At 44.4% G+C, this 27,039-nt stretch overlaps 1 protein-coding gene across 7 annotated transcripts in view; it reads left to right on the top strand.

Moving 5' to 3' along the window:
- The window catches only part of PTPRJ (protein tyrosine phosphatase receptor type J), a 197,836-nt gene that overhangs the window by 73,459 nt on the left and 97,338 nt on the right, over nucleotides 1-27,039 (top strand). The window contains exon 1 of one of the 7 annotated variants that reach the window (XM_064288121.1): nucleotides 14,894-14,956. The exons of 5 other annotated variants lie outside the window; for them this stretch is intronic. In XM_064288121.1, coding sequence (XP_064144191.1) covers nucleotides 14,909-14,956 — 48 coding nt within the window. In that variant the 5' untranslated portion in view covers nucleotides 14,894-14,908. Of the gene's footprint in view, nucleotides 1-14,893; nucleotides 14,957-15,039; nucleotides 15,367-27,039 lie in introns of those variants that run through there. One more of the 7 variants, XM_064288120.1, reaches the window with a different exon arrangement.

The raw sequence follows: 27,039 nt of genomic DNA, 5'->3' as shown, positions 1-27,039 counted from the left end.
TCTCAGTGCGGCAGCCACAGTGATCCCTTTAAAAAAACCCAAAGTTGGAACATGTCCCTCCATTGCTCAGAACCCGGGGAGGACTACCCCATCTCACCCAGAGGAAAAGGCGGGGTCCTTCACAAGCCGTGCATGGGCTGACCCCCTTCGGCTCCCTGACTTCCTCTCCTTGCACTTTCTTCCCTTTGCTCCTGCACCAGCCACACTGGCCGCGGGTAGTTTCAGGCACACCCCTGCCACAGGGCTTTTGCACTGACTGTTCTTTCTGCTCGGAACACTCTCTCCAAGTACTGCACTTCCTTCAGGTCTTTGCTCACTTGTCACCTTCCAAAGAGGCCTCCCCTGGCCGCCCATTTACAGCAGTGCCCCCTGGCACTCATTATCCTGCTTATCTTATTTGCCCTTATCCTGTCCCCCCCTTTTTTAACCCTTAGCTCATATCACCTCCAGTATACTATATTACACCCCCTTTTTAATTAAAATATAGTCTCCCCAAGGATTTCAATCTGTTTCGTTGACCAATATGTTCTCAGCCCCTAGGGCAGTGCTTGGTGCAAAGCAGATGAAGAATATGGTCCTGTGACATTGGAGATAGTACCCCATGCACTTGGGATAGAGCAGGAACAAGACACACACTGTCCCTGTCCCCATGGGGTTACTGTGTCCTGGGCAATAACGATAACCTACACTTACATAGCACTCGCTGTTGGACACTGTTCCAGGTGCTTCCTCACAACAGTCCAGCCAGGTAGCTACTATCACCTCCATTTTGCAGGTGGAAGGTTAAGGAATTGACCCAAGGTCTCCTACCTGCATGTGGTGAAGCTGAGATTTAGTCCTAGTTGTTGGCTTTGAGAGTCTTCCCTTAACCACCACTACTGCCTCCAATGACACAAACCCAAATCATATCAAGACCCATAAATCCCAATTTCGATTAAGGCTATAAAGGAGCTATGAGCATATGAAGTGAGTGTAGCGTAATGATGAAGAGAACAAGGTCTAGAGACAAAATGCCTGAGTTCAAATCCTGGCTCTTCCACTTAGTAACTGGGAGCCTCAGTTTCTTCATTTGTGAAATAAGGATAATAACAGTACTGACCCCTTAGGGTGGCCGAGGAGATTAAATAAGACAGCTAGAATAATACCTGGCATTTTGCAGAAGTGCCATAAATGCCACTAGATGATTGACTGAGCTAACATATGTGAAAGGAGCTATAAGCTTAGCTAATGAGAGACGAGAGGGTCTATGGTCAAGGGGCTCTGAGAAGACTTTGCTGTGGAAGGGATGTTTTGGAAAGTGAAGACTCCCCTGGTAAATGGAATAATTGCCCCAAATTAGCTTGCTTTTTGAGTTTTTGTTGTTAGTTGCTGTTGAGTTGATTCTAACTCATGGTGACCTCCTGTGCAGAGTAGAACTGCTTAGGGCTGTCAAGGCTGTGACCTTTAGGAAGCAGATTGCTAGGCCTGTCTTCACAGGTGCCTTGGGGTGGGTTCAAACTGCCAACCTTTCAGCTAGTAACTGAGCGCTTAACCATTTGCCTCTTGACTGTATCGTGTTTTCAAAAGTGGGGATATGCTAGTTGTTATTATTTTTTCTCTAGGTCTGTGAAGTAGATTTTTTTTTGCCGTTAATAAAATTTAAAATGATTGGGACATATGGTTCCTGAGACTTCAAGAGGTGGGTTAATAAGACAACATTTGAATGCAATTTGATCTTTTGAAAAACGTTTTTGAGAAGTCCTAATGTTCGCAACAAGGAAGCAAGCGCCATGAAAACTCTCTTTTCCATTAAAGTGGGTATGGTTGCACCATAAACAAAGACTAAGCTGGTGAGCTGCTACCTCTTCATACCTTATAGAAGCTTTTTTTTTTTAGGGATCCAAATTCATGCTGCCACACAAAATAAAAGAGTATGTTCCAAGAAAACACATTTGCTCTTCCCATCCACAAACTTGGAAAGATGTAGGATTGAAGGAGAATTTGGAAGCCAGTGAGGCAATGCCAGATTCTTTCAGGGGCTCCTGTTAATTTTACTAAGTCCGCAAGAACCTCTTAGGTTTTAAGTGTTTTTATTAGAGCCAACAACTCAGCAAATTTGTTGGAATAAATATCATTTTAGAGATTCATGGGGGTCTGCAGTCCCTTGAGCAACCGGGAGCCCCGTTGTCTCAGCAGGAAGGAAAGCTTCTGTCCTCCTGTCTTCCGTGTCCCCACACCTCCAGAATAATGTTCAGGGAAGGAGCTTTTGAGTTCTACTTCACCAGTGGCTTCTTGAGGAGCTCCAGAAAGGGCAGAAGCTGCTCACCGCTCAGGCCTACATCTGAGGAACCCTCCTTTGTGGAGAGGTGTATGTGGGCTGGTAGAGTTGGGCCTGGAGTTGATCACCTGGGGCAAGTCCTGGCTCGACCATGGTGATGGAGCCTGCTGGTTTCCTACTCAATCTACTCAATTCCCCATCTCCCTCTCTCTTTCCTAATTGTTGGTATTAGCTGCCATGGAGCTGCCGCAACTCATGGCCACCCCCTACACAATGGTTTTGGACGGTTGAGATCTGTAGAGTTTTACTGGCTGATTTTTTGGAAAGTAGATCACCAGGCCTTTCTTCGCAGTCTGTTTTAGTCTGGAAACTCCACTGAAATCTGTTCAGCATCATAGCAACACTCAAGCCTCCACTGACAGACAGGTGGTGGCTGTGCTTGAGGTGCTTGGCTGGCAATCGAATCCAGGTCTCGTGCATGGAAGGTAGAGAATTCTACCACCGAACCACTACTGCCCCCACTCCTTAATAGGAGCCTGTTTCTCCCAGTCTCATTTGCACCTTGAGGTGGCCATGTGACCCTGTCCTGGCAAATGCATTGCAAGTTGGTCACTGAGTGGGGCTCTGTGAAGCCCTTACCGGGAGTTGACTCTGGCTTGCTCTTTGGCCTGTGTTGTTCTGCAGTAATGCTACTGCTGTTGCCGCTGATGATAATAATGAACACTAACTAACATAGATAATGCGCCTGTGTGTCAAGCACTTTTCTGAGCCCCTTGCATTAATTCACTTAATCCTCATAGTAACCTATGAGATCGTTAATATAATTACCTCCACTGGACGGATGAGGCAACTGAGGCTGAGGAAGGGTAACTGAGCGGCGCAGGTCTGGGATCCTGGCACAAGCATTTGTACCTGTTAGCTCTCTGTTATGCTGCTTCTCAGAAAGGTGCACGTCCCATTCCGAAGGATGTGAACAGGAAAGAGCCTTTGCAGCTGCGAGTGTCCTGGGCTGCCTGCTTCTGGCGTACTTGTCATTTGAGGAAAATTGATTGCTTACTTGTTACTTAGGGCCGAACGCTTTACAGAATTGATAGAAACACTCTGTCTTGTGTGACTTTGGACAGGTCCCTCAACCTTTCTTTATCTTGGTCCCCTCCTCTGTAAAATGAGGATAATTATAGCACTACTTTAGAGGTTTCTTAGGAACGTGCCCAGTGCATAGTGGATGGTCCCTGTAAATGTTAGCTGCTGCTATTGTTGTAGTATTGTCATCAGCAATGTTGGCAGTTAATTCAACAACCATTGATTTCCTACTCTATACCAAGCTTAGCGAAGGTGGAGGCAGAATTAGCCTGCACGGGATGGACAAGCTGCTGGAGGAGCATTGAGGAAGAGGGATAACTTTTGAATGCTAGTACTGCTTTGCCCTTGCACAGCTTTGACTGTTTCTGAAGTGCTTTCTCACGTATTCTCCCACGTAATCACACCTCTGCTGCCATCGCCAACAGGCGCGTCCTTAGATGGAGCTGTTTCTTACCAGTATGTATCTGGGATTTGTTTTGGGGGAGGTTGTCTGTGTCTACACCTGAATGGAGGCGGGGCAACGGAGCTGGCGTGGATTCCAGGCACTAGCTATGCATAAAGAAGCACTCGGCTGCTAGCTGAAAGGTTGGTGGTTTGAACCCACGCAGTGGCTCTGCAGGAGAAAAGACCTGGCAATCTGTTCCTGTAAAGATTACAGCCTAGAAAACCCTATGGGACAGTTCTACCCTGTCACATTGGGTCACTATGAGTTGGAATCGACGTGACAGCACCTAACAACAGCTATGCATATGGGGCAGTGGTGGTTCAATGGAAGAATTCTTGTCTTCCATGCAGGAGACGGAGGTTTGATTCCCATTCGAGGTACTTCATATGCAGGCATCGCTCATCTGTCAGTGGAAGCTTGCGTGTTGCTATGATGCTGAACAGGATTCAGCGGAGCTTTTAGACTAAGACTGAGAGGAAAGGCCTAGCAATCTACTTCAGATAGCAGCTATTGAAAACTGTATGGTGCACAACAGTCTGATCTGAAATTGATTGTGGGGGTGGATGGCTCCGGAGTGGGCAGCATTTTGTTCTGTTGTGCCATGGGTCAGGGACTGACTTGATGACAGCCAATAACAACAACCTGGATGGAGACAGGAAATGGAGTTGATGTGAGTTGCGGGGTACTAAATCAAAACAAAAAAACCAAACCTGTTGCTGTCGAGTCAATTCCGACTCATAGTGACCCTACAGGACAGAGTAGAACTGCCCCATAGGGTTTCCGGGGAGCAGCTGGTGGATCAAACTGCTGGCCTTTTGGTTAGCAGCCACAGCGCTTAACCACTGCCCACTAGGGCTTCTGCAGGCTATTAGCTATGCATAAAATAGGAGCCAGGTAAGAACAGGTTTGTGGCCGTGAGGGCTTGGGGGAATGTCCTGTGTGTCATTTTCATTATAAAAAACTGAGAACTGATACCTTTATTTAAAAAACACCCAACTTTGGAGAAAAAACCCCTAAGGAGAGAGGTTTTTGTCTATTTTGTTCACCGCTCTAAAGTGGTTATTGTTGTTGTTAGGTGCCATCGAGTCTGTTCCAACTCATAGTGACCCTGTGCACGACAGAACAAACACTGCCTGGCCCTGCCATCTTCACAATCGTTGTTATGCTTGAGCCCACTGTTGCAGCCACCATGTCAATCCGTTTTGTTGATGGTGTTCCTCTTTTTGCTGACCCTCTAATTTACTAAGCATGATGTCCTTCTCTAGGGACTGGTCCCTTCTGATAACATGTCCAAAGTATGCGAGATGAAATCTTGCCATCCTTTCTTCTAAGGAGCATTCTGGCTGTATCTCTTCCAAGACAGATTTGTTCGTTCTTCTGGCAGTCCATTGTATATTCAATATTCTTTGCCAACACCATAATTTCCAAAGGCTTCAGTTCTTCAGTCTTCCATATTCATCGTCCAGCTTTCGCATGCATATAAAGTGATTGAAAACACCATGGCTTGGGTCAGGCTCACCTTAGCCCTTAAAGTGACATCTTTGCTTTTTAATGCTTTAAAGAGGTCTCTGGCAGCAGATTTGCTTCAAAGTAGTGCCTGGTATGTAGTAGGAGTGCTCAGTAAATATTTGTTGAATGAATAAATGACAGGGAATTGGCCTTCCTTGCTCAGAAGTCGTCATTGAAAATTCTGGTTTTCTCACATAGAGCAGAGGCCCGACAGGCTGCCAGAGGGTGGCTGTTTTGTAATGGCCTCACCAGTGTTTCCCGATGGAGGGAAGTGCACATTTTTTAGCTACTTTTGCTCTGACTGATACACTTGGCTGCCTAACAAAAAGCCAGAGAAGGAACCAAGATTTTTAGCGTCATTCAAAATGCTTGCCATTCCTCTTGCTTTGCGAAATCCTGAGCTAGTTATTTCGAGTTCACGTAAAGGTCAGAACTTGATCTGCAGGAAGGAGGTTCCCCTTGGTTTATGCTAGGAGAGCTTTTCCCCCTTCTGTTTATTTTACCCAAAGGCTTCTGTTTTTCTCCCAAGCTGAAATCTGGCATTTGTTGTAGAAAGTTCTCAGCTTGTGTGTGTGTGTGTGTGTGTTTTTAAAAAGAGCTCATATTTTGGCTTTAATTTTGATTCTCAGTGATTTTTTTTTTGCTGCCTTAAGCATTGATTTTCTGCTCCTTGAAAGGTCAGCTCTTAAGTGGGTGCGTAAAGTTGAGTTTCAGTTTTGGAGGTGACTTAAAAACCATTTTCTTCAGCTTTGTAAGTGGTGTTCCCAGCTCGTGTTTCCTTCTGTTTTTTAGTTTATACGTTGGATGCGATCTCTCAAAGTATATAGGCTCCCCCGACCCTGTTTTTGTTTTTAACGACTGTGAGACCAATGGATCCACTTTCTCCTTTGTGTGTAATTTTCTTTTTTTTGGAGGGGGAGGCAGACGGTGGTGAAGGCCTCTGAGCTCTGTCTCTGTCGCAACCCCTCTCTAGGAGAACTGTAGGTGTCTCCCCTCAGCACTGGGTTAGTTCAGAGAGTGGAAAGAGCTTGGAACTTTGGTGGGATGGGCTTAGGGGGATACATTAGGGGAGACCGTCAGGCCAAGACTGGGCAGCAGCCCAGTGCAGTCGTGCCTTCAGGGCCATTCTGCCTGGTCAGGCGAGGCAGCTTGAGCCCCTTATTTTTCTCCAGGATCTTCAGAATGGTTTCCTACTGAGCAAGGGGTGGGGAATAAACCCCACTAGGCAGTTCCGGGAGCCCTGGTAGCAGAGCTGTTAAGAGCTTGGCTTTTAACCAAAAGGTTGATGGTTCGAGTCTACCAGCTGCTCCATGGAAAGCCTACGGGGCACTTCTACCCTGTCCTATTTTATGCAGCTTGGAGACCTGGGCAGTACAAACACTTAACATGCTTGGCTATTGAAAGATTGGTGGTTCAAGTCCACCAAAAGGCACCTTGGAAGAAAGGCTTGGTGGTCTACTTCTGAAAAATCAGTCATTGAAAACTCTGTGGAGCACAGTTTTACTCTGACACCCATGGGGGCCACCATGACTTGGAGGTGATTCGATTGCAGCTTGTTTGATCTAGGTGGCTTAGGTTGCTAACTCAAAAGGTGAGCTGTAGAAGAGGGTTCTCCCCAGCCCCCGGGGAGGCTTAGACCTGCTTTTCCTCAGCTGGTTCCGTTACTCAGTCCTTCCCACTCCTCTAGCCTCCTTAACATTCATCCCTTCTGGGAGGAGGTATCTCCCCCAGGACCCCACGCCACACTCTCCACTCTTCTCATCTTTGCTCCTTTCTTGTGATACCTACCAGCTTTTCCATAGATTTACATTTGCATGTACTGGAAATATTTGGAAATCTTTTTTTTTTTTTTGTAAATTGTATGTCTTCTGTTAGAATTTTAAACTTTTTTTTAAAGTGTCATTTGTGATCTCTTTGTGTCAGGGCTTCAAACTCGTTCCTTCTTGTTCAAACCTCTGCTCATAATTTGCATTTCTAACAAGTTCCCTGCAGAGAATTTGCATTTCCATGCCAGATATACTGAATCAGAATCTACATTTTAACAAGATCCCCAAGTGATTCTTATGTATAACTTCCTGGGGAGTTGTTAGAAATGCATGTGTAGGTGCTTATTATGAGTCAAGCTCTGTTCCAAGCACTTTATACAAATTAATTTAATGCCACCTATTTTTTATTAAGTGTAGTAGTTAAATGTTCTGGCTGCTAACCAAAAAGTTGGCAGTTTGAATCCACCAGATGCTCCTTGAAAACTCTGTGGAGCAGTTCTACTCAGTCCTGTAGGCCCGCTATGAGTTGGAATCGACTCGACGGCAATGGGTTTGGTTTTGTGTTGTGTTATTGGAGCCCTCGTGGTGCAGTGGTTAAAGAGTTTGTCAGCTAACTAAAAGGTTGGCAGTTCGAATCTACCAGCTGCTCCTTGGAAACCCTATGGGGCAGTTCTACTGTATCCTATAGGGTTACTGTGAGTTGGAATCGACTTGATGGACAATGGGTTTTTTTTTGGTTGTTGTCTTATCACCCCCATTATACAGAGGGAAGAACTGAGGCGTAGCACACAGTGTTAAATGGCATTCCCGAGGCCACACCTGTTAAGGAATGGGATAATGGCCTTTATGTGACTGAGCATGATTAGGAATTATCACTCATTTTATTTTTCAAAAAATAGAAAAATCTTTCTCTTAAAAAAATTCAAAACTAATACTCATCGCGGGAAACACTTAAATACTGCCAATGAGTAAAAGCAAAAAGTGAGAGTCATCCTTACCCCAGACCTCCAGTGCTCTGAGATAGACCAAACTTTTCCTGTCCATTTGGAATACGGATGGATTTTATATGTCAAGTATCCTCACCTGTAATTATACTGATGGGCCACCTCCATCGCCCTGCGGTGGTTGGACTGCCCCAGGACTGACACAATGGAAGAGCCTGGACTTGAACCCAGATTCTTCTCTCTCCACTGTAACCCACCTCCTGGATGACTAGGCAGGTGTTGGCTTTATATGGATCCTTTGGCTTCATGTGTTGACAGATGGTCTTCCAGTTCGTGTATATAATGGTTGTGGGCACCTTCCAGGGTTATCATTAAAAAGGGATTTGGCTTTTGGGCAGGGACAGAATAATGCAAATATTCAGTTTTGGTTTTGAAAATCTGAAACCTGCGGTGGGGACATAGAAAAGATGGAAGGGCAATGATTCTCTTTTCCCCTCTCTTTTTTCTTCCAGAGAGAAGGGATTAGGAGGCCTCCAGGAATGGAGTCCCTTTCCTGTGATAAAACCTCCCTCTCCCAGGGCAACTGCAGAGCCTTCCTCCTGGCCTGGAGGAGACAGGGTTCTACAAACAATGGGGGGAAGGAAGGGAAAGCAATGAGTTTGCGGATGGTGCTGATGACTTCCTCAACGAGACACTGAGGGTTTGTTCTCTAAAAACCCTGCTTGGAGGTCCCCGTAGGATGTACACAGCATTTACTTTCACTCTCCGCATCTGATTGTCCCGGAAAGAAAGTTTCAGACTGTAGGGAAGGACCCTTTGACTGTGAATTCACTTGGACATTTGAAAGAGAAGGCAACCTTATCCTAGGAAGCCACTCTCTTTTTCTGGATGTGACTGGTCAGGCAATAGCAATTATCCAAACCACAGCTCTCCACCAAGAGGCAAACCACAGGAGTAAGAAATCTGAACAAGCAGAGAAAACACAGGGCCACCAAAGCATGCATTAATGTTTTTCTCTGAGGAGAGATTCTTTATTCACTATTTAAGGGCTGGCCCAGCAAGTGTAGTTCCTCTAGTTTCCTATCCCCATAGCAGATAAGCAGGAAATTAGAAAGGATAGGGGAGGTTTACAGAATAAGACCAGATAACTAGGGTGGGGGTGGTTGTTAGCTGCAGTTGAGTCCCTCCACTCGTGACAATTCCATGACAACAAAATGAAGCCCAGTCCTGTGCCATCCCCATGATCAGTTGTAGATTGGACTGTTGAGATCCCTGGAGTTTTCATTGCTGATTTTTAGAACTAGGTCACCAGGCCTTTTTTCCTCATCTGTCTGGACACTGCTGAAACCTGTTCAGAATCATAGCAACACTCAAGACTCCACTGACGGATGGGTGGTGGCTGTACATGAGGTGCATGGGCCAGGAATCGAACCCTTGTCTTTCTCATGGAAGGTGAGAATTCTACCACTGAATCACCAATGCCCTTTAGCTGGGGTGGAGAGAAGAGATACTTAAAAAAGCAGAAGAAGAGTTCAAATACCTCTGTAGCCCCTGGGGACCCTTAGGTGCTCAGTTTCCAATGAGAGTGCATAAGGCTTATCTCTCCACAGGCCTGGAGGATATTAAGCCAGCACAGCATGTACAGGCTGCTAATAATACAACTGGGCATCCTCAAAAGATTAAGTGATGATCAGGGTAATAATATTAAACTCAGAAAATTCAGTTTAAGAAGACAGACAGCATAATACATTATATACAAATTCCTATCGTTTCTTTATCTCTCATTTGGAGAGGTGCCATGGCATGAGATAGACATGTTGGCGATGGCTGGACCAACTAATTACTGAATGAATAAATGGCCTGTTCTCTGCAGCAAGAATATGGAATAAACATTTATTAATTCGCTGCAAAGGGCTGGGAACTATGCAGATTGCTGAGGAATGAATGGATGAAAAGATAGGGGCCCTACCTGCAGGAAGCTTGTGTTTTAGTGGGGAGAACTCATGTGGTCAGGGTTTTAATGGGAGGGAGACCTGAGGTAGGAGAGCACAGAGCTGGGATAAACAAGTGATACAGTGAATCCGGTCTTGCCACTTCACTTCTCAGGGAATACTGGCTTGGTCCCTCTCCTCCCCAATCCTCACTTTGCTCATGTGTGAGATGAGGATCATGAAAGTTCTACTGTCAGAGACCTCTTGTGACCATAAAATGAGGAAAAGTAAGGACATCGCCTTTGCACAGAGCCTGGCTTATCCTAATAGCTGCTACTCTTCTTATTTTTATGCTCCTTCACATTTCAAATCCACCCCAACACAGTTTTGGAGAGGAAGTGATCTTTGACCCCAATCTTGAAGTCACCATAGTAGGTGCCAAGGAAGTGACACAAATTGAGAATAAGATGTATACCTTCTTTCAACTGTCTGCAATTCCAAACGGCTGTGATAAAAAGGGCACTGTCAGTTAATTTGTTTATGTGGGATGCCTTATTGCCTGTTGGTGGTGGGCAAATGAAACTTGACCGTGTAATCCTTATTTTCATTTTGGACCAAGATCACCATTAGTGAGGCCAAGCTGATGTTCAAAGGAACAGCTAATGTAGTGGAATTGCATCTCAATTGGAGGTTAGGTTCTCAACTGGAAGTTGGTATTTTGGTAGAAAATGATGTTTACTCAGAGTCACCAGTGAAAATCATCCCTTGAATCATCCCAAAATACAGTGCACAAAGTGGTATTTATCTACCATATTGGAGAACACATGCCATTTTTTTCTTAGGAAGCCCCCCTCAGCCAATTATTCCTCCATGGTTGAAAAGATGCAATTTCTTTGGGTGAGTATCAGATAAAATATTGTATTCAGGGGCTACATGGAATGGAAAGTCTGTATCCTTAAATGTTAGCATGATGATGAGGATGGTGAGGAATGGCACATGGGAGCTGGACCCCAGCGAGGCTACAGTAGATGTGGGTCTCCCATCTTAGGCTGACACCAGAGCGTGGGTGGAATAGCCAGCACCATTTAAATGATTTTTCTTTCGCTTTTTCCCCCAAGCAGGTATAGTTTAATTCACCTGGGTGATATGCTTATATAATGGGGCTCCCCCATGGGTTTTTTGTTTTTGCTACATCTTGTGATCCGATTTTAAGTATCAGTATGCCACTACAAAGAGCTGTTGTTCTGTTCCATCTGTTATCCTGTGTGGAAAATTTCTTAAATGGGATTATTGAGGTATTATTTATCCCCTGGCAGTTAACAGGCAACAGCAAATATCATTCGTTATTGTTTGGAAGGGCAGCGCTTTTTTTTTTTTTTTTTTTTTATTATGCTTTAAGGGAAAGTTTACAGTTCAAGTTCATTTCTCATACAAAAATTTGTACTCACATTGCAGCATGACCCTAGTTGCTCTCCCTATAATGCAACAGCACAGTCCTCCTTTCCACCCCGGATTTCCTGTGTTCATTCAACCAGCTCCTGTCCCTTTTTGTGGAAGGCAGAACTATTTTTTATATTCTTAAACTAAAAGTGGCTTTGATATTTTCAAACACGGAGAGAAATTTGATCATTTAGTGATATGTGATAGGACCTTTAAGTGGTCTGAATGCTGTAGAGGTATATCGTTACTTGTTTCCTGAAGGGTAGAGGGACTTGGTTTTCCTGGGATTGTATAATTATTGCTCCAGTGGAACTGAAACTGCAGACAGGTTAAAAGAAGGCTTAGAGGTTATCTAGTTCACCCCCCTTCCAGTGCAGGAATCTGTCTACAAGATTCTGAACAGATATAATAGCTTAAAATAACAATGACCATTGACTGAGCTCTTGCTATAAAACAATGTGAAAAGTACCAGTAGGAGTGGTAAGACTTCTAGGTTCTAGGCACTGTGCTTCGTACTGGGTGCATCTTTCAACAATCCTTATAACTACCCTAATACAGATTTAAAAAAAAGCCCCAAACCAAACCGGTTGAGTCGATTCTGACTCATAGCGACCCTATAGGACAGAGTAGAACTGCCCCATAGAGTTTCCAAGGAGCGCCTGTTGGATTTGAACTGCCAACCCTTTGGGTAGCAGCCGTAGCACTTAACCACTACGCCACCAGGGTTTCCTTACTGGATCATAGTTTCTGATTATGGCTTCTTCACTATGAACTAAACTATAACTTGAAAAATTTCCAGATTTAGAAATTTTGGTCTCATAGTGAAAAGACCCCTTCCCAATTCTTTTTTTTTTTTTATCAGTTTTTCCTTTTAAATTAAAAAAAAAAAAAAAAAGGGATGTGTTAGCATCTTTTTACTTTCGAGTTCAGTTTCTCTCTTCTCCTTTTTCCTGGGTAATGGTTAAAGTTATTATTATTTAAAAAAGTTTTATGCACTTGTGGTGTAAAAGTAAACCAGTGTAACCAGAAGTGTCTGAAAGGCTCTCTTGCATTTTTAGCTGACCCATTCACTTTGCATATCTTTAGGATATTAATATTTAAGACACAGCTTGCAGCATTGTAGGTATATTTTACATGGTAAAATTATACTTAAAACATCATAAACTTTTAAGCCATCAAAAAAAAAAAACCCCAAAAAAGCAAAAAAAGCAAACCAAACCTATTGCTGCCCTAGGGGGTTTCCAACACTGTAATCTTTCCAGAAGCAGACTGCCACATCTTCTTCCCGCGGAGCGGCTGGTGGGTTCGAACTGCCGACCTTTTGGTTCACAGCTGAGCACTTTAACCACTGCGCCACCAGACTCCTTTTTTAAACCATAGAGAAAAAACATTCTAAAATTTAAAAACTTAAAAAAAAATGTTTAAAGCACTTCCTTAAATTTGAGAACCTTAAGTGTCTTCATGTGTTCTGTGTTCCCAATTTATTTTTGCAGCAGTAAATTATTTCAACTGTCTTTAGTATTAACGTGTTTGGAACATTGGACCAATTTGTGCATGAGTATTTAGAGCCTTGTACTCAATAAGAACCACCTGAATTTGTAATTACTCAGGTTGGGACCCAAATTAATGTATATTTTATTTAGATTCTGGAAACGCTGGTGGCGTAGTGGTTAGGTGCTGCGGCTGCTAACCAAAAGGTCAGCAGTTCGAATCCACCAGGCGCTCCTTGGAAACGCTATGGCGCAGTTCTACCCTGTTCTGTAGAGTCGCTATGAGTCGGAATCGGCTCGACAGCAGCAGGTTTGGTTTTGGTTGGTATTTAGATTCTAGGCAACAACACATTATATAAATCAGCAACCTTTGGTTGGTGGAAGAGTCTTCACCCCACCTATTCTGTGAACTTGGACAAGGTATATTGTGTCCCTGAGCCTTGATATCCTTATTTATCAAATGGGATATCGAAACCCTCTCTTCTGGTAATACCCAAGGGTGTCAGTAGAGGCGGCGTGAAAAGAATAAATCACTGTACCAATGCAGTTTGGGCGAGAGCATGCAGTTCTGTGTTAAAGAGAGAGTTGTGGAGACTTTGAACCTTCCTTAGGCCAGTGCTTCAAAGTTTTTTTTGACCCTCTGGTTTGATGTCCTCTGAAGTACACAGTGTGGCATAGTTTATATGTATTTTTGAAGAATATTAGGGCCTTTGCTGGAATGATTGATGAGAATATGGGATTTCACCAAATTAGGGCTATGAACCAGTGCTTTCAACACTGAAGCGTCTCACCTTCTGTGTATTTCATGCAGGTTTTTGCACATTAAACAAGCACAAATAAAGGCACAATGAGGGGAATAGCGATGGCCATCAGACCTCAGCTGGGTTTTCCTTGCAAACAGGGGAGCTAGTGAGAGTGTATCAGATGAAACATTATTTAAAGGAGGAGGAGAAAGAATAGTTGAAGTCTGTTGCATTTCCAAGATCCTTTGGTCTTGTTTACATCCAGCAGCTACATTCTAGCCTTTTAAATCTCTTTTCCAGAGAACCTTGAAGAGAATTTTTTGATGTATGTTCATGTTGCTTACCTGCCCAGGAGCCCTTAAAAAAACCCGTTGCAGTCAAGTTGATTCCTGCTCATGGTGACTCCATGTGTAACAGAGTAGACCTGCTCCATAGGGTTTTCTTGGCTGTAATACTTATGCAAGCAGATTGCCAGGCCTTTCTCCTGTGGCACTGCTGGGTGGGTTTGAACCACCAACCTTTAGATTAAAAACAAACAAACAAACCAACCAACCAACCCACTGCCGTGGAGTTGATTCTGACTTATAGTAGGGCATGGTATATGAGCTGCCCCATAGAGTTTCCAAGGAGCACCTGGTGGATTCAAACTGCCAACATTTTGGTTAGCAGCCAAGCTCTTAACCACTATATCACCAGGGCTCCACCTTTAGATTAGTTGAGCGCAAACCCTTTGCACTACCCTGGGACCCTCAGAAACCCTTGGTGGCTGCTATTTCCTGCTGCATTTCACCCTGGCATTCCATACCCTCCACCCTGGCTCCCATTCCAGCCTCACTGCTCTAGGCATAGCCCAAGCTCTTCAGCCAGCGCGCTCATTGCTTTTGCTCTGAGTGCCGGCATTTGGGCTTTCCCCATGAAATGTTCTCCCTTCCCAATTATGTCCACTAATGTCCTGGTTTTCCAGTTTCGATCTTGAAGCGCCCCTTGTTCATGAAGCCTCTTGTGGCCTTTCCCCCTGCCCCAATTAGGCACACGTTCTCCCTTCTTAGAACTGGAGTCCTTGGGTGGTGCAAAAGTTTAACATGCTTGGCTGCTAACTGAAAGGTTGGAGGTTTGAGTCCACCCAGAGGTGCCTCAGAAGAAAGGCCTGGGGACCTACTTATAAAAAATCAGTCACTGAAAACCCTGCGGAGCACAGTTGTACTCACACACACATGAGGCTGCCGTGAGTTGGAATTGACGCTATAGCAACTGCTTTTTTTTTTTTTCCTTCCTGTCTTCTTCTGTGGGAAGAACATGCATGGTGGCTTGGCCTGGATTCAAATCCCCATTCTTCTGTTTACCTGAGGTATGATTGTGGGTGGGTCAATTTGTAACTGAAGGCCTTTTGGGTTTTTGCCCTGTTCTATTAGCCGTTCAAAGTAAGATGGACACCAATTGCAAGAGAAACAGAAAGTGGTAAATTTATTGCCAGTGCAGACAAGGAGCAATGTGGGGTCTAGTGGCTGAAAGACCACTTACTCCCTGCTTGAGGGGATCAGAGACCTCTTATGTCCTTGAGTAGGGGGGAGGGCAGGGATTGGTGCCTAAAATCCTACACCCCAAGCCCTCCCATGCCCAAATTTGGAGATCTGGATGCTGAGTCATTCTTTACAGGAAGTCCAAGTTGTGGGACTTCTCGCTTTCCAAGGGGGCTCGGATGGAACTGTGGGCTGGAGAATATCTTCCCCTTCCAGTGATGCATGGGTCTGGGATCAGGTAAGGACACTATTGCCTTGTCGTGTGCATGCCCCAGGATCTTCGTTTGTGCATGCGCAGAGATCTGCCATGGGAAACAAACCGCATTAGAAGGCCCAGTTTGCAGGGAAGGTGGAGCTGGGTTTCAAATTCTTATTCTCAGTACCCTAGTAAGCGGAGCAGAGAATACCCAACTACCATCAACAGGGTAGCTGGACCACCAGACTTGGGGCCTGAACTTAGTAGGCTCTCTCTGAGCATTGCTGTCTTACCTCTTCCATTTCCCTAATGGTAGTTTCACATATGTTGTTGTGCTAGAGTTTGTCTTTTTGTCTTATGTTGTTTAATAAATTATAATATTATGAAAGAAGACACTATCTTTCTTTCTCCAGCACTTTATACATAAATAGGTATTCTACCAAATCGGTCTCATGTTGTTCTAAGTAAGGGATGAAACTGGGGAGTTCTTGTGTTTAAGTGGACCTTCCTTTTTTTGTCCTTGCATTTCCATCTTCCTCCCCAACTTTTAGCTTCCTTTTTTTTTTTTTTTAAACTTCTTTAGTCCTGAGAAAGCATCAAGGCCTAGCTCACTTCAAAGAATTGACTTCAAAGCTCCCTTGGCCTTTGCCCGCCACTGAAGCTGATAGGAATTGGCATCAATGGAAGACCCTGTGGTGGTTACATTTAAGGGTTTTTCGGGGCTTCTATTTTTATAATCTCTTTAAAGGGGGAGGGTTACAGAAATGCCTGCTTCTCTGAAAAATCAAACACAGGCCTTTGTGATTCCAAAAAAGAAAGTGATTTTACCATTGGTGGAAAAGAACAAGTCTTTTTTCCTTTAATAAAAATCACTTTGGCTGTATTGTCCTAGTTACAAGAGCTCAGGACAGAAAAATAGCCTTAACTTGTGTGCAACATTTTCCAAGATGGCTGAGTGGGGCTGCATGTTATGTAGCGGAAAACAGGGCTTGGGCCTGGTGAGACCTCACACCCAGTTCTCCTGTAAACTGTGGGTGTGGGCTGAAAAGAGAAGAGAGGGAGATTAAAGACCAGGGTGATCCCTCTTCATGGATCCTTTGATACTCTTGTTTGTTGACTTTTTGAGGCTTGGAGTGACTGACTCTTTTAGGAATGAGAAATGAAACGCTCCCGGTTTCTGTGACTATCTCAAAATACACTGACTGAAGGCCTACTGTGTGTTTCAGCACCACGCCAGGTCTTGCCTAACGGACTTACTGACTAGCATGAGCGAGACCATGCTAAGAAGTTCTTCATGGTCTGATATCTTGCCACCTGCCCAGTTATCCACTCATGCCTTTGTCTCAATCCTTCTGGCCCAGAGTACTTCTTCTCCCTGTATCCAGAACCTCTACTTCTTATTAGCTTCATGAATCTTTACTAACCCTTCAAGATCCAACTTAAGTGTTAATTAAATACTTTATGGAGCTGTGCTCGGTTGAATAGTATCCCTCCAAAATTCATGTCCACCTGGAACCTCACAATGTAAGTTTATTTGAAAATAGGGCCTTTGCAGATGTAATTAGTTAAGATGCAGTCATACTGAATTAGGGTGGGCCCTAAATCCAATGACTGGTGTCCCTATAAGAAGAGGAGAGGACACACAGAGACACACACAGGGAACAGGGCCATGTGACTGTGGAGGCAGAGTTTGGAGTGATGCAGCTGTAAACCAAGGAACGTCGAGGATTGCTAACAACCCTTAGAAACTAGGAGAGAGGCATGGAACAGGTTCTCCCTCAGAGTCTCCAGAAGGAACCAACCCTTGTTTTTCCCTTGCTTTAGGACTTTTAGCCTCCTGAGCTTTGAGAGCATAAACTTTTGTTATTTTAAGTCAACCAAAAAAAAAAACAAAAACAAAAACAAAACAAACCTACTGCCACCGAGTTGATTCCAACTCATAATGACCCTACAGGACAGAGTAGTACTGCCCCCGTAGAGTTTCTAAGGAGCGCCCAGGGAATTTTAACTACTGACCTTTTGGTTAGCAACTGTAGCTCTTAAGCACTACACCACTAGAGTTTCCTTAAGTCACCCAGCTGGTGGTAATTTGTTATGGCAGCCCTGGGGAGATATTACAGGAGCCTTTCTCCCATGTTCTCTTAGCAGGCTCCTTTGTTCTCCAATATGGCCTTATGAGTGCCTATTAGAACATTTACTTCACTCTACTGTAATTATCTACACTTCTGTCCCTGCAAATGTGAGCCCTTTGAGTGAATCACATAAACAAGTGTTATGGGAAGTTGGGGTGCGATAGTCAGGGAACGTTTTAAGGAAGAGCTCTAAGTCTAATCCGTAAAGATGGATACAGTGCATTTCCAGAATGGAAGAGAATGGGCTTAGGCAGTTCAGGCTGTTAGGAGACAAGATAGGAAGGTGTCTTGGAGCCTGACTGAGCCAGGCCTAAATGCCAGCCAAGACACTGGCCGTTTTTAGAAGCGGAATGAGATTGATTAAAGTGGAAGTTTTAGAAAGCTCTACCTAGGTAGATGTGAGCAGGATGGATTTAGGGCCAGGTGAGAGAACATTGCTGTGGCCTAGGAATGAGATGACAAGGGGACAGACCAGGGGTTGGCAAACTTTGGTCTGCTGCCTGTTTCTGTATGGCCAGCAAGCTAAGAATAGCTTTTATATTTTACAATGGTCAAAAAATTTTTTTTTCTGACATGGAAATTATATGAAATTCAAAGTTCAGTGTTCACAAAGTTTTATTGGAACACAGCCATGCTTATTCATTTATGTATTATCTATGGCTGCTTTCTCAATAATGTCAGTCACACTTGAGTTATTGCAACAGAGACCATATGACCTGCAAAGACTATCTGGCCCTTAACAGGAAAACTTGTGTAGACCAGCCAGGGTGAGTGAGTATGATGGAAAGGAAGATGCGATGTAGGAGAGCTTTTCCAAGGGGCTGCTCTTCCTTCTGGTGTAACTCCATGTCTTGGTGATGGTGCTCTAGATGTGGGCATGGTTAGGGCGGGGGCGGGTGGAAAGGTAAAAGGAGTGTACTTACGTGATGGAGGGTCTAAGGTAGTTTCAGGGTAAATGTAAACCACCTGTGTGGTTCCAAGGCCTATGCAGGTTCCTCACACCTAGACCAAGGACAACTTTTTGGCTGCTGATGGGGCAAGACAAGACTGGGGGGTGGGGCTGAGACATCCACACCTGCCTCTGGTTGAGGGCTTTTGGAGGCAACTGTGTTCTGCAGAGAAGGTGGGAAGAAGGGTGGAAGAGGAGTGGCCATGGGAAGCTGCCTTCTACCCAGCTGCAGCTTCTAAAGGGTGTGTTTGTGTATGACATAAGAAGTTGGAGCTCTTTGTTTCTGGCTGGTGTTGATGCTTCTTTCCCTGTCTTTAGGGATGAGAGGTGAATCTGATAACTCCTTTAGGCCTAAGTGAAGAGAAGGCTGGGAGGTCAACTCATCTACTGTTCCCTGTGTGCTTGGGTAGAGTGTCGCCCGTTAACCTTTTTGAGTATGAAAATATACAGAGAGGAAGGAAAAGTGGGAAGGGAGGTCCAAGAGGAAAATGAAACATCCTGAGGCATGTCCCCAGTCAGGGAGAAAGCATGTTTTTACCCAGGCTTAGGAGCCCTGGTGGCAAAGTGGTTAGGATCTCGGCTACTAACCAAAAGGTCAGTAGTTCAAATCCACTAGCCGCTCCTTGGAAACCCTATAGGGCAATTCTACTCTGTCCTATAGGGTCTCAATGAATTGGAACCGACTTGATGACACCTAACAACAACAGCAACAGGAGTGGCTTTGTGGTAGAATACTCGCCTTTTGTGCAGAAGACTGGGTTTGATTCCTGCCCAATGCACTGCATGCGCGGTCACCACCCATCTATCACTGGAGGCTTGGGTGTTGCTATGATGCTGAACAGGTTTCAGCAGAGCTTCCAGACTAAGATGGCCCAGGAAGAATGCCCTGGTGGTCCACTTTAGAAAATCAGCCAATGAAAACCCTATAGATTCAATCATGGGGATGGTGCAGGATTGGTCAGCATCCCGTTCTGTTGTGCATGGAGCCTCCCTGAGTCAGGGGCTGACTCGAAGGCAGCTAAGAGCAACAACAACAATGAGAAGGAATGCTGAATGGGTATCTCAGATGCTGTGAATCAGAAAGTGCCATCTAAAATCTCACCACTTCTATGGGATCTTACTGCTAGATAAGCAATATGTTGTACACAGATAGGGTCACTGTGAATCAAAATCAACTCGACAGCACCTAACAGCAGCAGCATTGCTAGAAGAGAATTTAGAGAGGGTCTTGTCTAAACCTCTCACAAAACCTGATGCCCAAGATGAATGGATTTACCAAAGTTAGTTGGTGGTGGAACTTGGTTTTAATCTCAGGTTTATTATTATTAAATGATTCTTAACTTTTTTGAGTGTATACCTGTGCCAGGCTACATACCAGATGCTTTGTATGCAGGTTTCATTTTTAGCACGGCCTTAGAAAGTAGCTGTCACTCCTATTTTACAGATGAGGAAAATGAGGTTTAGAAAGACTGCCTTCCCCATGATCCAGTAATTAGAAATGATAACCAGACCTTAGTCAGTTTAACTTTAAAGCCTTTGTTCTTAACCAACGAGTTCGTATAAAACTGTTCTGAGTGGCTTCCTAGCTCCTGTTCCCACACAGTGTCCAGTAGTGGATTCTGGTTTTTAATTCATTCATCAAATGTGTACTGAATACCTATGATAAGTCAGGAGGGCACTGAGTTAGGTGAGGGCAGACGGGAGACCACCCTGGTTTTGTGAACTCTCTCTGCCTTGGCTATAGGTAGTGATTGTTCCATAGCCTATCCCCCTCCCCACTCTCTGGGCCTCAGCTCCAAGGTCCCCTCCTCTCTAAAGCTGTCTGTCATGGATTGAATTGTGCCGCCCAAAAATGTGTTTTAACTTGTCTGGGCCATGATTCCCAGTATTGTGGTTGTCCATCATTTTGTGATCTGATGTGATTATCCTGTGTGTGGTAAATTCTAACCTCTATGAGGTTAAAGGGGCAGGATTAGAGGCAGTTGTGTGAATGAGGTAGGACACAATCTATAGGATTAGGTTGTATCTTGAGTCAATCTCTTATGAGATATAAAAGAGAGAAGCTAGCAGAGAAGAGAGGGACCTCATGCCACCAAGAATGAAGAACCAGGAAGGCAGCGTGTCTTTTGGACCTGGGGTCCCTGTGCTGAGAGTCTCCTAGACCAGGGGAAGATTGATGACAAGGACCTTCCCTAGACCAATTGAGGGAGAAAGCCTTCCCCTGGATTTTGGACTTCCATCCTCCTAGATTGTGAGAGAGGAAATTTCTCTTTGTTAAAGCCATTCACTTGTGGTATTTCTGTTGTAGCAGCACTGTATAGCTAAGACACTGTCCCTGACCTCCCAGGCAGAGTTGATGTCTCCCACCTTTGTGCTCCTGTGGTACCTCATGCCCTGTCTTTAGCTCTTCACACTGTGCTGTGTCTCCCTTGGACTCAGAGGCTGAGTCCATCTGCCATTCATCTTGTATTTCTCCTTCATTAGCACAGTGCCCAGCATATTGGGGATGCTCAGTAAATGTTGAATGAATAAATGAATGAATGCAGACCTGGATTATTGACGGTCCTCATTTATTGTGCAAAAGAATCATCTGACTGAGCTTCTGTTAAGGGTGATGGAAAAATTTGGAAATGGATAGTGGTGACGGTTGAGCAATATGATGAATGGAATTCATGGCACTGAATTGTACATGTAGAAAATGTTGAACTAGCAAATGTTTTCTTACGTACATGTTTAGCACAATAAAAATTAAAAAAAGAATCGCTTGAAAAGCTTGTGAAGGATTTAAATTCCTGAGTTGAAGCCCTGGTGATTTGACTCCTAGGTTTGAGGTGGGACCCCAGGATCTGAGATTTCTTCAAGCACCCAGGTGTTTCTGATGCGGGTGGTCTGCAAGCCACACTTGGAGAAACTCTGGCACCAGTGCCGAGACTTCTGGAAAAAAGACAGGCACTAAACATTAAAAATAGCACTCCATTCATTTGCCTGTGCTGAGCCGCCAAGTGCCCCCTCCTGCCGGTGACAGGTCCGGATGTGGGCCAGTTCCCAGCCGAGGGAAAATGAACAGTGTCTTCTCCGTGGTGCCCAGAACAGTCTGAGTCAGTGGAATGTGCCGGCCAGTCAGGCAGAAGGGAACTTCCACTTCTTTTTTAAACCTTGGTGGGAACGGTGTTGGCAAGGAGAAAAGGGAGAGAGGAAACTCAATGTGGGGCTCGGGGTTGGCTGACGCCTTGGGCTGGCTGTACTTTGGGTGGTCACCGATGGCCGTTGCTATATATTCCCCTTTGCTCTTGAAATAGCCACTTCCCCGGTGGGGTTGTGTGTTGGTTGGTTGCCACAAATGCGTGGCTGCTGCTCAAGGAGGCCTCCTGGGATGTTGAATGAGAGAATTGGGCCTGGCTGTGGCCAGGGCTTTGCAGGAAGATAGGAAGCTGGCTTTTTCCCCTCTCTTGCTACTGACTCATTGTAAGATTCAGAGGGAGTGGCTTCTGGGCTCTAGGCTTGCTTTTCCATCTGTAAAATGGGTGGGGTGAAGGGACAGAGGAATAAAGCTTATTTCTTCTCCTCAAAGGAATGTTTAAAGGCCCTTGTCATCATGATTGAACACAGAGCTCTGTTGTTGGTCTGATGCTATTAAGGAAGGCTCAGGAAGCTCAGATTTGGAAGTTAACTCCTTCAGGGTATGTGTGGTGAATAATGGCAAGTCATGTTAATCGCAATCCCATAGAAAGTAAGCTCCCTGAGGTCAGGAACGTGGTCTTTCTTCTTCATTTCTCTGTCCCCACTGCTTAAAACTAGGCCTGGCACACAGTAAGACCCAATAAAAAAGCAGTCAAACCGACCAGAGTAGAACTGGTCTCCACAGGATTTTTAATGCTGACTTTTCAAAGTAGATCATTGGGCCTCTGTTTCAGGGTGCCATTGGTGGATTCAAGCTTCCAACATTTTGGTGAGCAGCCGAGTGAGCGCATTAACTATTTGCACCACCCAGGGGCTTCTGGTACAGTTGTTGTTGTTGTGCACTGTTGAGTCTTTCAAACTCATAGCGACCCTATAGAACAGAGTAGAACTGCCCTATAGGGTTTCCTAGGCTGTAATCTTTACAGGAGCAGATTGCCGGTCTTTTCTATCGTGGAACCACTGGTGGGTTTGAACTGCTGACATTTTGGTTAGGAGTCTTAACCATTGCTCCACCAGGATTCCTTTGGCACACGGTAGGCCTCCATAACTATTTATAAAACCAAACCCTTTGCCGTCAAGTCTATTCTGACTCGTAATGACCCTATTGGACAGAGTAGAACTTCCCATAGTTTCCAAGGAGTGCCTGGTGGATTTGAACTGCTGATCGTTTTGGTTAGCAGAGTAGCTCTTAACTACTATACCACCAGGGTTTCCATAACTATTTATAGAGTTAATAAATAATAGCTCCAAACACTGGGACCTACTAAATGCCAGGCCCCATCTCTCTTTTGTCTTCTTAGTTTTGACTTCCTGTTTGAGAAGGAGGAGTTTGAGGAGCAGGAGGTTTTTGAAGGGAGGAAACTCAGCTTATACCTCGACCCTTGAGTTTTTTCTCTTCCTTACATGAAGGAGCATCAGAGGTTAAGGAAATGGTAAAAATATGTGAAGTGGAATGAACCATGCACAGGAGTAAGGGGGCTTGGATTCAAGTGGAGTCTATTGTTTAATAGGTGTGTCATTAACTTCTTTCAGCCTCAGTTTCCTCATCCGTAAAACAGATGAATAATATCCATTCCTGCTACCGCTCAGCCGTGTGATGTTCACCCAAGACAGTGTGTGTGAATGTACTATATAAATACAAGGGGTTACAGAGTGATAATGTATGTGTGAGCCGGGAGGGTGTGGTCAGCCTTTAGAGGAAGTGGAAGCCTCCAAGTGAGGTGACTTCTGAGGGTCACCCTGCCTAATGCAGCTGGAAGGGAATCTAGCCTCAATGGTGAGCTTTGGACCCTTCTAGAGCAGGTCACTCTCCCCAGTGTCTGTGAGTATTTTGGTATTTAAAAAAAAAAAGCAACCCATATTTTATTGTGAAACCCTTAAATTAGCAAATTCTAGGCTGGCTGAGTTAGGCTTCCCAGGCAAACCACGTCCCCATGTGCAAACATCGGGTACCATGCTTCATTTTTTCCACTAGCACTTACTGCTGCCTGACATTCTAGTACACATTTACTTTTTTCTGTATGGTCTGCCTTACCCATGAGAATGTGAGCTGCTTGCAGGTAGGGTCTTTGTTTTGTTCACTGCTAAATTCCTGAAGCCTGGAATGGTTGCTAGGAGCCCTGGTTGCACAGTGATCAGAAGTGCTTAGCTGCTAACCAAAAGGTCAGTGGCTCAAACCTACCAGCTGCTGTGCTGGAGAAAGATGCGGCAGCCTGCTTCTGTAAAGATTACAGCCTTGGAAACCCTATGGGCAGTTCTGCCTCGTTTTTTTTTTTTTTTTGGTTTTCTCACTGAATTATTTTTTTGTATTGGAAAATATCATTGTTTTCCATCAAAATGGTATTTCTGTTAACAGGCAATAGCTTTATTATACACAAAATCTCTTTGTTCCTCAATAATTTTTAAGACTATGAAGGGGTCTTGAGACTGAAAAGTTTGAGAAGCGTTGGTCTAGACTAGACAGAGCCCAGGGACTGCTGCAGGGACTGTTGTGATCCTGAGATCTCGCAGAATTCTTTTATACATGGGTAAAAAGTGTTACTAAACATACTTTCTGTCAGGAGGTATGATACGTTTTTGCTTTTCAAGCTGCGTGGCTTTGGGCTTTGGTTTTCTCGTTTGTTAAAAACTGGACCTGGGGAGCTGTGGGTTGGGTGGGTAAGATAGTGTGTTGGTTCTGCTCCAGTTCTGTTTTTGTTGTTAATTGATGTGTAGAACTGCTCCATAGGGTTTCTAAGGCTGTGACCTTTTGGAAGCAGATCTGCAGGTCTGTCTTCCTAGGTGCCTCTGGCAGGGTTTGAACTATCAACCTTTCAGTTAGTAGTTGAGCACTTAACTGTTTGTGCCTCCAGCTCTAACATTTTTATATTTAATTCTCGGAGGTTTAGCTCACTGTTTATCCTCCTGAAAGAGATTGTTGAGAATTGAAACAGAGAGAGAAGGTTTAGGGAAAAAGGTGAGGCTTAAAGCAGGACAAGGTTTGCTTGTGAGGCAGGGAGGACATTTAGACGTGGGGACCTACCTTGCAGGTGGATAAGCTTAGGTTCTCCGTTGAGACCTGAGGTAAGTTACTGGTGGAGGTTCCATTACATTTATCCTGGTGTTATGGATTGAATTGTGTCCCTCAAAAATATCTCAGCTTGGCTAGGCCATGATTCCCAGTATTGTGTGGTTGTCCTCCATTTTGTAATCTGATGTGAATCCTAACCTCTATGATGTTCATGAGGCAGGTTTGGAGGCAGTTATGTTAATGAGGCAGGACACAATCTACAGGATTAGGTTGTATCTTGAGTCAATCACTTTTGAGATGTAAAAGAGAGAAGCGGGCAGAGAGAAGAGGGACCTCCTAACAACAAGACAGGAGAGCCAGAGCGAAGCACATCCTTTGGACCAGGACCCCTGCACTGAGAAACTTCTAGACCCAGGGGAAGATTGATGACAAGGACCTTCCCCTGGAGCTGGCACCCCGAATTTGGACTTGTAGCCTCCTAGACTGTGAGAGAATAAATTTCTGTTAAAGCCATCCACTTGTGGTATTTCTGTTATAGTAGCACTAGATAACTAAGACATCTGGGTTCCAGGCTGTCTTCATCCTGTAGCCTGAAGTTTCATGTCCTCACCCCGTAGCCCAAGGTGACAGCAGTGACCTCGCATGGGGCCTTTCCTGGGATTTATTGAGTGACTGAGGTTAGTGGCTTATGGCCACGTACCCCTCCCTACGGATCACTGAGTCTGCAGGAAGACACTGTGTGTGTGTTTCTTTTAATAACTTCCTTCTATAACTTCCTGCTGCTCTTCTCAATGCAACCATGCTTTTTGAAAAAGACTATTTGTGTTTCTCCATTTTGAGCCATGAAATATGTTGAAATCTGCTTTTTTCTAATCTGGAAATGTTTCCATCATTGTGCCACTGGGGAACTGCACACCTTGATGGAAAAATGGGCAAAGGTTGGGTTGGGAGGATTAAATAAGTGATGCATGCAAAGCTCTGAGCATCTTGCCTGGCATACTAAACAAAACAAAATAAAACAAAACAAATCCATTGCCATCGAGTTGATTCTGACTCATAGTGACCCTATAGTACAGGGTAGAACTGTCCCATAGCGTTTCCAAGGCTGTTATCTTTACAGAAGCAGACTGCCACATCTTTCTCCTGAAGAGTGCCTGGTGGATTCGAACCGCTGACCTTTCGGTTAGCAGCCGAGTGCTTAACTGCTGTGCCATCAGGCCTCCTTGCCTGGCACATAAAAAAATAGTGAGTGCTTAATAATTATACTAAAGTTATATTATTATAAAATTTAAGTAATAATTTATTATTACTGTCAATGCTATTTTTCTTTAGCAGTCTTAATAGTTGTCTTGTATAACTCACATTATGCCAGTTTAGTAGGAAACTGAAATATGTTGAGCACTTTCTGTGTGCCAGTCACAACAGTGAATTATATGTCCGGGGATTAGTGCAGTTAGAAATGCATACGGAAGTTCCTAGACGCTAGTCTGTAGAACAGTGCACAGCCTGTGAAAAGTTTCCTTCCAGGGGTCCACATTAAAAAGAGAAAAATAAAGACAATGTAGCGAGAGTCTCATGAAGTAAAACTGGCTTGGTTCAAAGGACTGTCCTTTAAATGACATATGGCCTTCCTGTATATTTAGAGGAAAATGTTTTCTTTTGTGAAGTGCAAATAATAGTAGGTGGTTAACCAGTAACCAGTTGCCTTGAGTTGATTACAGCTCAGGCGACCCCATGTGTGTCACAGTAGAACTGCGCGCCTTAGGGTTTTCTATGGCTGACTTTTGGGACATAGATCACTAGGCTTTTCTTCTGAGGGACCTCTAGGTGGACTCGAACTTCCAGACTTTCAGTTAGCCCCCAAGCATTAAACTGTTTGCATCACCTCCCTTATTTGATAAAGTAAAAAGTTGAAAACCTGTGTCCACCCTTGATGTTTGAAACTGTGTTGATCTGTGAAATCTAAAATCCTGATCGATAAAACCATAGTGTGACAGCTTGAAGGGACCTTAGGAAATCAGTCAAGGCTTGTTCACCTCTTTTTAATAGCTAAGGAGACTGAGACTCCAAGAAGAGATGTGACTCACCCAAGGTCACATGGTAAATTTGTGGCAAGTCGGGATTAGAACCAAGTGAGGTTAAGAGTACTGTTTTTCAAGCCAGCCATACCTGCGTTCAGATTCTGCCTCTGCTGCATTATGACCTGATCGGTGAATTTGGGTACCTGTCCCAAGGGATTAACGTGACACTTTAATGAGATGATTTGGTTTGGGAGACACTTTGGATAAAAATCACCTAGGCCCTCTCTTGCTTCTTTTGATAGACCAGTCAGCCATGTCTGTCAAGTCCCTGCCTTGTGATTCTAAGTAATATTAGGTGTTACTCGTGTTGGTTTCTCAGTCATCTCTGGGAGTTCTTCCTCTTCAACTGTTGAACTCTTTCAA

This window comes from Loxodonta africana, chromosome 7 (assembly GCF_030014295.1).
Source record: "Loxodonta africana isolate mLoxAfr1 chromosome 7, mLoxAfr1.hap2, whole genome shotgun sequence".
Classification (NCBI taxonomy): Eukaryota; Metazoa; Chordata; class Mammalia; order Proboscidea; family Elephantidae; genus Loxodonta; species Loxodonta africana.
The sequence above is the reverse complement of the archived record's forward strand: the minus strand, read 5'-3'. Positions and strand labels throughout refer to the sequence as shown.